Raw genomic sequence first — 12,198 nt, 5'->3', positions numbered from 1 at the left:
CTGTGCCTCGTGGAACACTGGGAGCGAGTACTGTGCCTCGTGGAACACTGGGAGCGAGTACTGTGCCTTGTGGAACACTGGGAGCGAGTACTGTGCCTCGTGGAACACTGGGAGCGAGTACTGTGCCTTGTGGAACACTGGGAGCGAGTACTGTGCCTTGTGGAACACTGGGAGCGAGTACTGTGCCTCGTGGAACACTGGGAGCGAGTACTGTGCCTTGTGGAACACTGGGAGCGAGTACTGTGCCTTGTGGAACACTGGGAGCGAGTACTGTGCCTTGTGGAACACTGGGAGCGAGTACTGTGCCTTGTGGAACACTGGGAGCGAGTACTGTGCCTTGTGGAACACTGGGAGCGAGTACTGTGCCTTGTGGAACACTGGGAGCGAGTACTGTGCCTTGTGGAACACTGGGAGCGAGTACTGTGCCTTGTGGAACACTGGGAGCGAGTACTGTGCCTTGTGGAACACTGGGAGCGAGTACTGTGCCTTGTGGAACACTGGGAGCGAGTACTGTGCCTCGTGGAACACTGGGAGCGAGTACTGTGCCTTGTGGAACACTGGGAGCGAGTACTGTGCCTCGTGGAACACTGGGAGCGAGTACTGTGCCTTGTGGAACACTGGGAGCGAGTACTGTGCCTCGTGGAACACTGGGAGCGAGTACTGTGCCTTGTGGAACACTGGGAGCGAGTACTGTGCCTCGTGGAACACTGGGAGCGAGTACTGTGCCTCGTGGAACACTGGGAGCGAGTACTGTGCCTTGTGGAACACTGGGAGCGAGTACTGTGCCTCGTGGAACACTGGGAGCGAGTACTGTGCCTTGTGGAACACTGGGAGCGAGTACTGTGCCTCGTGGAACACTGGGAGCGAGTACTGTGCCTCGTGGAACACTGGGAGCGAGTACTGTGCCTCGTGGAACACTGGGAGCGAGTACTGTGCCTTGTGGAACACTGGGAGCGAGTACTGTGCCTTGTGGAACACTGGGAGCGAGTACTGTGCCTCGTGGAACACTGGGAGCGAGTACTGTGCCTCGTGGAACACTGGGAGCGAGTACTGTGCCTTGTGGAACACTGGGAGCGAGTACTGTGCCTCGTGGAACACTGGGAGCGAGTACTGTGCCTTGTGGAACACTGGGAGCGAGTACTGTGCCTCGTGGAACACTGGGAGCGAGTACTGTGCCTTGTGGAACACTGGGAGCGAGTACTGTGCCTTGTGGAACACTGGGAGCGAGTACTGTGCCTTGTGGAACACTGGGAGCGAGTACTGTGCCTTGTGGAACACTGGGAGCGAGTACTGTGCCTTGTGGAACACTGGGAGCGAGTACTGTGCCTTGTGGAACACTGGGAGCGAGTACTGTGCCTCGTGGAACACTGGGAGCGAGTACTGTGCCTTGTGGAACACTGGGAGCGAGTACTGTGCCTCGTGGAACACTGGGAGCGAGTACTGTGCCTCGTGGAACACTGGGAGCGAGTACTGTGCCTCGTGGAACACTGGGAGCGAGTACTGTGCCTTGTGGAACACTGGGAGCGAGTACTGTGCCTCGTGGAACACTGGGAGCGAGTACTGTGCCTCGTGGAACACTGGGAGCGAGTACTGTGCCTCGTGGAACACTGGGAGCGAGTACTGTGCCTCGTGGAACACTGGGAGCGAGTACTGTGCCTTGTGGAACACTGGGAGCGAGTACTGTGCCTTGTGGAACAGCTTTTCACTGATAAATTAGACACATGTGCAACACTTGGATATCTTTACTGAGGAAACGTTTCTCCACACAGTGGTTTCATCAGTCCTATACAAAGCAGAATGAAGATCAGAAGTTTGAGGCAATCAGTCCTTTAGCTATACGTGCGAAGAAGTGACTTATGTACCATAGACAGGTGAGATGAAACAGTCGTAGCCGATATCATATTGGACAAATCCACAGCTGGAAGTAGGTCATACCTATAAGTTAGGCAAGTGAAGAATTTCCTGTATCAAGATCCCAGGATGTTGCTGTATCTGATCTTCACCATTCTCCTTATATGGACTGATGAAGCCACTATGTGGCGAAACGTTTCCTCAATAAAGATACCGAAGTGTTGCACATGTGTCTAATTTATCAACTTGTCGATTCTCAGAACCATTTATCTACAGAGCTTCTCACTGTAGCCGTCACTAATTTTGCTGTTTACTATTACCCTCTGTGTTGTTTATATTAGGAAATTATAGACCCGTCTACCCACTTTCCTGTTATTCCTTTATCACACATTTTGTTTATTATTACACCAGGATCGCACTTGTCGAAGACTTTCGCAAAGTCTGTGTATACCACATGTAAATTTTGCTTGTCTACCAGGGCATTCAAGACCATACCTCCTTAACTCTCATGCTGAGCTCTTCCCATACTTCCTGTTCATTACTTGTCAGGAGCGAGGAGTTAACCAGTTAAAGACACAGTTTGACCTGGTTCTGCAATTCGGAAAATTCTGTGTTGCACTAAACAGAAACCTTAAAAAAGCACCTTTGACAGAAGGTTAACTTTCAATTATGAATATGTTGAATGTTGCAGTTAAGATGAGCAGCCAAGAAGGACTGGACGAGGTACTGACGAAGCTTGGTATCGGTCCCTGGAACTTCCTCTTCTTTACGGCCAACTTCCTTGGTGAGTCTCTCCAAGACGCTGCTGAATTCAACTCGGAGACATAAACTGCTACACAGATGTGTTTGGATGACGAGTGTGTGTGTGTTTACATTGAAAGTAGCACTTTTTTATCTTCTTTTATCATTCCTCCAGCTTCCTCAAAGTTTTTTTTTTTATTGTTTATTTTTATCTGTGTTGATTTGATTTACTAATGATTCTCTTCGGAACAATGTGTCTCCTATTGGATAGACCTCAACCAATATGTTTGTACTTAGGGGTTAAAGACTATCGGCTACACTAGGGTCATTAGGCTCTTCCAGTTTCACCACCAGACAAGAACATTTTAGTCCCCAAAGTAGGGACTAAAGTGAACTCTCAGCATATATACACTGAGAGAAATACCCTTCCGGTGTACATATCCTGTGTTTCCAAAGATCATTTCCTACTAAGACTACTAGATGTCATCTTAATAAATGCATCGCCTCCGCACAAACGGTGCAAGACGAGTACCTTTACTAAATAATGTTTTAAGATGCTATATATATGCACAATTCTTATTTTACAATAGTTATATTCAGTCTAATCAATTACATTTTTATCTTTATATGCAGAGCTAAACTTTGATAGCTATGTATTTTGTCCTCTCAGTAACGACCGTCCTACCAACGTTCCTGATCGGCTCCGAGTTCATGAACCCGATGCCTAACTTCACTTGTAATGTACCTAATAACACCCACACTGCCTCCTATAATGGGTGAGTAATGGGTCGCCTGATACATCAAGTGACTAATGGGCCAATTAATGTAAGAAGTGAGTGATGGGTTAATTTATACAGGAGATGAGTCAATAAATTAGTATTGGGCTGATTTATTTAATGAACAAATAATGACTCAAATCATATATTGAGTGTTCTATGGATTTATATATAATATAGGTGAGTAACAGGGCGCAGGGTAAGAGGATTTTACCAACATCGACAAAATTCCCTCTGGTGAGTTTAAATAGCGTTGCATGATTCCTGCACTTGTGCCAGAATAATGCTTGGGTTTTTATATCAGGTTCCTAATAGTAGTTGAATAGCTGGTAGATATTTTAGCCAGTTTTCTGTCAAACATTTTTAAAAAGTTAGTGGCAACGGAAAAGACACTTGTGTACAGTTCAGGACATTTATTAAAGGAAACGTTTCGCCACGAGTGGCTTCTTCAAAAATGTTTGACAGAAAATTGGCTAAAATATCCACCAGCTCTTCAACTACTATTAGGAACCTGATACAAAAACCCAAGCATTATTCTGGCACAAGTGCAGGAATTTACATTGTACCATGTGGGTGAGGGGTGTGACAAAGCATATGTTGGAGAAACAGCCAGATTTCTGGACATTAAGATCACCAAACACAAAAATGCTTGCAGAAATTATGACCGTAGAAAAGCGTGTGTTCAACGTAGGGACGATGTTGGGCACCTCATGAAATTCAGTGAGGCTAAACTAGCGATTAAAGAAGACGACTTAAGACGGAGAAAATGGATAGAAGCTTCCCTAATTGTTGTCAGTAACACTATAAAGCAAAAGTCCGGTAGTAACAGTATCTCAAAATTGCTAATCAACAGGATCTTACCCATTCTGGAAACTGCTGTTACATGATGTCAACAGGTCCCTCTGCAGCCATCCGTCTCACCAACTTACTTCCACTACTACTACTACCACCTCTACCCACGCGACACTTCACCTGACTCCTACCACTATATATACGCATTTTCGTAGTTTTCTTTGTATTAGGACTGAAGAAGCCACTCGTGGCGAAAAGTTTCCTTAACTAAAATGTCCTAAGTGTCTTCCATATACTGTAGGTATCACCATATACATCAGGAACGTGCACGGTAAGCTGTCCAATATACAAAAACAGTTAGAAACAGAAATACAAATAGCTAGAGCTTCATTTAAGGAGGTTATTAATAGAATATTCAAGAGGTTGCTAGTAGAATTGCAGTAAATCAACCATTCAAATCATTACGAAGCTGTGTGTAGTCTGTGGTCAGTCAAACAAACGGGCTTCCACATGGATAAATTGTCATTTGTGTGGAAATTGGTGTCACGCCCCTTGTGCAGATATCCAAGAACTAGCTACAAGCAGTGTTAAAACAGGGAAATGTTTTTGGGTATGCCCAAAAGAGATAAATCTGTGGACTAAAATCACAAGGGTATTAAAAGAGGACAATATCAAAGCTGCTTTCATAGACAACCTGGAAGCTTTCTACAACAGATGGGAACACAAAAAGTCTGGGCTGAATGGTACTGCCCTTGATACTGGCCATGTAGTCAGAAACTGTAAGGCTGGAGATGAAGTCCTGGTAGTCAGTAAATGTGGGGCTAATAGTGCTGTCCTGGGAGACAGTAATGGTGAAGCTGGAGGTGCTGTCCTGGGAGACAGTAATGGTGAAGCTGGAGGTGCTGTCCTGGGAGACAGTAATGGTGAAGCTGGAGGTGCTGTCCTGGGAGACAGTAATGGTGAAGCTGGAGATGCTGTCCTGGGAGACAGAAATGGTGAAGCTGGAGATTTTGTCCAGGTAGTCGGGAACTATACGCAGGAAGGAATACATATAAATGACCTCATAGGGGACAGGAGCCATAGTAGGGAAACAAGTGTAGTCAAAGATAAGATAAAACCAATATTGCAAACTAGAAATACCGCAGGAAATAGCAAACAAGAGGACTCCACTAGCAATAGTGAGGATATATTACCAAAAACAACTGGTGGAAGCTCCATTGTTGGTGCTAGGGAGGATAGAAGTAAGACAGGGAAACATGCACCAACAGGGAATACAGTCACAGAAACCCAAGGCAAACGGAAACCAAGCCTGTGCACATACTATGCACTTGGTATCTGCTGGCATGGGAAATCTGGAAAAACAGATGGGACGTGCAACTATGACCACCCTAGAAAATGCCATGCCCATATGACAACAGGAAAATGCAAACTCCCTTCCTGTAAGCTTTTTCACCCTGAACTGTGTACCTCTTCAGTACAGGAAAAACTGTGCTATAACTTAAATTGCCAGGCATACCATCTAAAGGGGACAAAAAGATACAAAACATCCAGGCCATGGGAAAACCTGGGTAGCCACAGCCACTCAAGAGGGAGAGGTTTTTTAGTGCCAGGAAGGAAAAAAAACTGGCAGCAAATGGCAGAAATCGTACACCAAATCCAGTCATTCCTGGAGTGGAACCACAGTCGATGGCCTCCACTCCAAACCAACAGATACAGATACTAATGCCGGAAAAAAAATCCCCCCCCCAGTACCAACAATACCACCAGTCCGATAACATTCTTCTTTGCAAATGTACAGGGTCTAAAGCCAGCAACAAACAACAAAATACCTTTCATCCGTGGACTGCTTGCAGAGGCAAAGGCAATGTTCGCGGCTTTCACTGAGACCCACATAAAGGATCACTTGGACAACGAAATATGGATCCCAGGTTACAACCTATACAGATGTGACAGAGTGAACAGGCAAAAGGGGGGGGGGGGTTGGCCTGTACATTGCAGAGTCACTTGTTTGCACAGAACTGATTAATGCCTCAAATGATGTAGTGGAAGTTTTAGCAGTAAAGGTCGAGAACCAAAACCTAGTCATTGTGGTAGTCTACAAGCCTCCGGATGCAACATCCCAGCAATTCCAGGAACAGCTGTTAAAAATTGACCACTGTTTGGAAAATCTTCCAGCTCCTGCCCCCAACATCTTGCTCCTGGGGGATTTCAACTTAAGGCACCTAAAATGGAGGAATATAGCAAATAATATTGTTGCAGTGACAACACCAGGAGGCAGCTCTGATGAAAACCCACACTCACACGAGCTTTTAAATCTCTGCACAAAATTCAATTTAAACCAGCAAATAATAGAGCCTACTAGACTGGAGAATACACTAGACCTCATCTTCACTAACAATGATGATCTGATAAGAAATGTCACCATATCAAAAAACAATATACTCAGATCACAACATAATTGAGGTTCAGACATGTATGCGTGGAGCCCCAGACCGACATAATGAGACTAGTCACGAGGGAGCATTCACCAAATTCAACTTCAATAACAAAAACATAAAGTGGGACCAAGTAAACCAATTCCTAACCGATATAAGCTGGGAAGATATACTAAGCAACACAGACCCAAACTTATGCCTAGAACAGATTAACTCGGTGGCACTCGATGTTTGCACAAGGCTTATTCCTTTAAGAAAAAGGAGGAGTAGATGTAAAATAGAAAGAGACAGGCGCTCCCTTTACAGGCGACGGAAAAGAATAACAGAGCGGCTAAAAGAGGTCAATATATCTGAAATGCGTAGGGAGACACTGGTCAGAGAAATAGCAAGCATCGAACTTAAGCTAAAAGAATCCTTTAGGAGTCAGGAATCGCGGGAAGAACTAAAAGCCATAAATGAAATCGAAAGAAACCCAAAGTATTTCTTCTCCTATGCCAAATCAAAATCGAGAACAACGTCCAGTATTGGGCCCCTACTTAAACAAGATGGGTCCTACACAGATGACAGCAAGGAAATGAGTGAGCTACTCAAGTCCCAATATGACTCAGTTTTTAGCAAGCCGCTAACCAGACTGAGAGTCGAAGATCAAAATGAATTTTTTATGAGCCACAAAATTTGATTAACACAAGCCTATCCGATGTTATCCTGACGCCAAATGACTTCGAACAGGCGATAAATGACATGCCCATGCACTCTGCCCCAGGGCCAGACTCATGGAACTCTGTGTTCATCAAGAACTGCAAGAAGCCCCTATCACGAGCCTTTTCCATCCTATGGAGAGGGAGCATGGACACGGGGGTCGTCCCACAGTTACTAAAAACAACAGACATAGCCCCACTCCACAAAGGGGGCAGTAAAGCAACAGCAAAGAACTACAGACCAATAACACTAACATCCCATATCATAAAAATCTTTGAAAGGGTCCTAAGAAGCAAGATCACCACCCATCTAGAAACCCATCAGTTACACAACCCAGGGCAACATGGGTTTAGAACAGGTCGCTCCTGTCTGTCTCAACTATTGGATCACTACGACAAGGTCCTAAATGCACTAGAAGACAAAAAGAATGCAGATGTAATATATACAGACTTTGCAAAAGCCTTCGGCAAGTGTGACCATGGCGTCATAGTGCACAAAATGCGTGCTAAAGGAATAACAGGAAAAGTCGGTCGATGGATCTATAATTTCCTCACTAACAGAACACAGAGAGTAGTCGTCAACAGAGTAAAGTCCGAGGCAGCTACGGTGAAAAGCTCTGTTCCACAAGGCACAGTACTCGCTCCCATCTTGTTCCTCATCCTCATATCCGACATAGACAAGGATGTCAGCCACAGCACCGTGTCTTCCTTTGCAGATGACACCCGAATCTGCATGACAGTGTCTTCCATTGCAGACACTGCAAGGCTCCAGGCGGACATCAACCAAATCTTTCAGTGGGCTGCAGAAAACAATATGAAGTTCAACGATGAGAAATTTCAATTACTCAGATATGGTAAACATGAGGAAATTAAATCTTCATCAGAGTACAAAACAAATTCTGGCCACAAAATAGAGCGAAACACCAACGTCAAAGACCTGGGAGTGATCATGTCGGAGGATCTCACCTTCAAGGACCATAACATTGTATCAATCGCATCTGCTAGAAAAATGACAGGATGGATAATGAGAACCTTCAAAACTAGGGAGGCCAAGCCCATGATGACACTCTTCAGGTCACTTGTTCTATCTAGGCTGGAATATTGCTGCACACTAACAGCACCTTTCAAGGCAGGTGAAATTGCCGACCTAGAAAATGTACAGAGAACTTTCACGGCACGCATAACGGAGATAAAACACCTCAATTACTGGGAGCGCTTGAGGTTCCTAAACCTGTATTCCCTGGAACGCAGGAGGGAGAGATACATGATTATATACACCTGGAAAATCCTAGAGGGACTAGTACCGAACTTGCACACGAAAATCACTCACTACGAAAGCAAAAGACTTGGCAGACGATGCAACATCCCCCCAATGAAAAGCAGGGGTGTCACTAGCACGTTAAGAGACCATACAATAAGTGTCAGGGGCCCGAGACTGTTCAACTGCCTCCCAGCACACATAAGGGGGATTACCAACAGACCCCTGGCAGTCTTCAAGCTGGCACTGGACAAGCACCTAAAGTCAGTTCCTGATCAGCCGGGCTGTGGCTCGTACGTTGGTTTGCGTGCAGCCAGCAGCAACAGCCTGGTTGATCAGGCTCTGATCCACCAGGAGGCCTGGTCACAGACCGGGCCGCGGGGGCGTTGACCCCCGGAACTCTCTCCAGGTAAACTCCAGGTAATACCATTTCCTCATTTCTTTATTAAACACTTCCCACTCAAACCCAACCCCTGTCACTCATGTATTTATCCAATCTAAATTTGAAACTATCCAAGGTTTTAGCTTCGATCACCCTACTAGACAGACTGTTCCACTCATCAGCTATCGTATTACCAAACCAACACTTTCCTATATTCTTTCTAAATCTAAACTTGTCTAATTTGAATCCATTATTGTGGGTTCTCTCTTGGAGGGTTATCGTCAAAACCTTATTTATATCCCCTTTGTTAATACCCATCTTCCACTTATACACTTCGATCATGTCTCCCCTCATTCTTCGTCTTACAAGTGAATGAAGTTTAAGGGTCTCCACTCTTTCTTCGTAAGGAAGATTTCTAATGTTACGTATTAATTTGGTCATTCTACGCTGAATGTTTTGTAATGAATTAATATCCATTTTGTAATATGGAGACCAGAACTGAGCTGCATAATCTAGGTGAGGCCTTACTAATGATGTATAAAGCTGTAATATAACAGCAGGACTTCTGTTGCTTACACTTCTTGATATAAATCCCAGTAATCTGTTTGCCTTTTATCACTTATTATGTAAACTTAGGCACTGATGTCTTGGTTTAAGGTTGCTGCTCACCATAACCCCAAGTCCTTTTCGCAGTCTGTATGGCTAAGTTCTACGTTATTTAGCTTACAGTTGCTAGAGTTATGGACTCTTCCGAGCTTCAGAACCTTGCATTTATTTACACTGAACTGCATCAGCCACTTTTCAGACCAGGAACTGAGTTTGTCTAAATCCTCCTGAAGTTCCATAACATCTACGTCTGAATCAATTATCCTACCTATCTTCGTGTCATCAGCGAATTTGCTCATATCACTAGTAATTCCCTCATCAAGGTCATTAATATATATTATAAACAACAACGGGCCCAAGACTGATTCCTGTGGAACGCCACTTGTTACAGATCCCCACTAGGGTTTAACTCCATTTATGGACACTCTCTGCGTCCTGTCTGTGAACCATGACTCGATCCACGAGAGCACTTTCCCCCCAGTGTTATGAGCTGCTACTTTCTTTAACAGTCTCTGGTGCGGTACTCTATCAAAAGCCTTACTAAAATCTAAATAAACAATATCGAATTCTTTATCGTGATCAACAGCCTCAAAAGCTTTACTAAAGAAGGTTAATAAATTAGTTAGACCCCTCATAAAACCATGCTGAGTATCTTTAATCAAATTATGCTAATCCAGATCTCTTCTTCTAATATCAGCTATAACTGACTAGTAATTTACCTGCAATTGAGGTCAGGCTTATTTGGCGGTAATTTGACGGTAACGACTTGTCCCCTGCTTTAAAAATAGGAATTACATTAGCCATCTTCCACATATCAGACACTACACCTGTTTGAAGAGATAAATTAAAAATATTAGTTAATGGTTCACAAAGTTCCATTTTGCATTTCTTAAGAACCCTTGAAAAATGCTCATCAGGATCGGGCGATTTATTTTGTTTCTGTCGGTCTACTTGTTTCATGACCACTTCGCTAGCGACTGTGATATTACATAATTTATCTTGGTGATGAAATTAACACATGTGCAACATCTGGGTATCTTTATTGTAGACGTTTCGCCATCCTGTGGTTTTATCAATACAAATTCCAGGACATAATTTTAAGACAGTAGCAATATATACAAAAAGTGAGGTAATCAGTCCATCAGCCTTTGAGCTGGTGCGAAGAGCACTGTAGTCGTGGAGGTTCTGGAGCAGAGGCAAGGAGCCTGGCACTTATATAATAACGTCAGGTGGAAAGGAGACGTGTAGCTGACAAGAGCATAATCACTAGTAGGCGGGATTCCCCAGTGGAAGTTGGTCCTACCCAAAGAGATGGGTTAGTTGTAGTAGTAGTTGTCGTAGCCGTGAAGGAGGTTATGTCTTCAGAATCGAGATTACATGATGTTGCAGTGTCTAACAAGTTGTAGAAGTATGGAATACAATACCGACAAGATGAAATTAAGACACACCTATGCTCCCGAGACAGGTCATCGCTCTGGTCTTGGCAAACATTATACATACATGCCTCTGCTACCGCACCACAGACACACTCAGTATCACTAGACAGGCACATGGCTTCTGTCGAAAAGAAGAGGCCACGATGCTCCACCACGGAGGACTCGGATTTGGAAATGTGGGGTGCAGTTCTAGCGAAGAACTTGCGAGACCACGCTATGTTATCAGAGGAAGAGGAAGAGCCAGCTCACATTGTAACAAATCTGGCTGTTCCAACCATGGAGCCAGAGAATATGGAAACAGGGGAGGAAATAAATACCCTACCCCCGAGAACCAAGAAGGACGGATCACTGTGGACAACAACAAGAAGCGCCGTCCGTCCAAGGATCAGGCAAACCAGCTCAACCCACCTGGCAAATTCAAGGTGAAGTCTTACGGGGAGCACAGAACCCACTATGGCGTTGTTTCATACCTGGAATCACGACACAACCTGACTCCTCTCAACAAGGAAATGTACACCACCTTGAAGAGAGTCATAAAGACAGACTGCTCCTTCACCCTGGAGGAATTGGACTCTCGGCAGATCACCAAGGGTGTAGTGATGCGATACCCGCTGATGATGCCCATCGAGGCAGTAGCAGCTCCCCCATGTGTGGTGTCAGCTCAATGTCTCAAGGCAAAGACGGCAGGCAATGCACCAACCCGACAGGTCCTCATACAACATGAAGGACTGCTGCCATCCCAGCTGGACCTCGGTTCTTGAGGCAGGTACGATGTCAGGGCCTTCACGGCAGAACCAGTTCGTTGTTTCAAATGCCAGCGTTACGGACACCTGGCTGCACTCTGTCCGAACAGTGTAATCTGGGGTGTTTGAAGCCAGCGCCACTCTACCGAGGAATGCATCACCAAGCTGAAAAATGCATCGCCACCCACTCCACAATGCCCGATCTGAAGGCAGAAACACCATGCCTGGAATCCTCGATGCCCATTGAGGCTCGCCAGAATTCAAGCAGCCTGGAAGACGCCAACAACTCGGCAGCAGGCTACGACAGATCATCACTCTCAGCAGACGAGGGGTGCAGAAAACCCTGCCATAACGCAGACCTATCATCAGGTCACCCAACTCAATACCCAGGAATTCCCAACCCTCGAAGCTTCAACTAGGCGTCATGGACAGGAGCCTCCTGCCCCCCTACCTCAACGAAGAAAGAAAAACAAAAGGAAC

The 12,198-nt window shown here is 45.1% G+C and overlaps 1 protein-coding gene across 2 annotated transcripts in view; it reads left to right on the top strand.

Annotated features, from left to right (window-relative positions):
- Positions 1-12,198, top strand: part of LOC128692955 (solute carrier family 22 member 20) — a 392,405-nt gene that overhangs the window by 139,138 nt on the left and 241,069 nt on the right. For both annotated transcript variants that reach the window (XM_070081788.1, XM_070081794.1), the window contains 2 exons: positions 2,543-2,635; positions 3,263-3,368. In XM_070081788.1, the coding sequence (XP_069937889.1) occupies positions 2,548-2,635; positions 3,263-3,368 (194 nt within the window). In that variant the 5' untranslated portion in view covers positions 2,543-2,547. The remainder of the gene's footprint in view (positions 1-2,542; positions 2,636-3,262; positions 3,369-12,198) is intronic.

The sequence above is a fragment of the Cherax quadricarinatus genome, chromosome 6 (assembly GCF_038502225.1).
Source record: "Cherax quadricarinatus isolate ZL_2023a chromosome 6, ASM3850222v1, whole genome shotgun sequence".
NCBI lineage: Eukaryota > Metazoa > Arthropoda > Malacostraca > Decapoda > Parastacidae > Cherax > Cherax quadricarinatus.
Note: the sequence above shows the minus strand (reverse complement) of the source record. Positions and strands in the feature narration are given on the sequence as shown.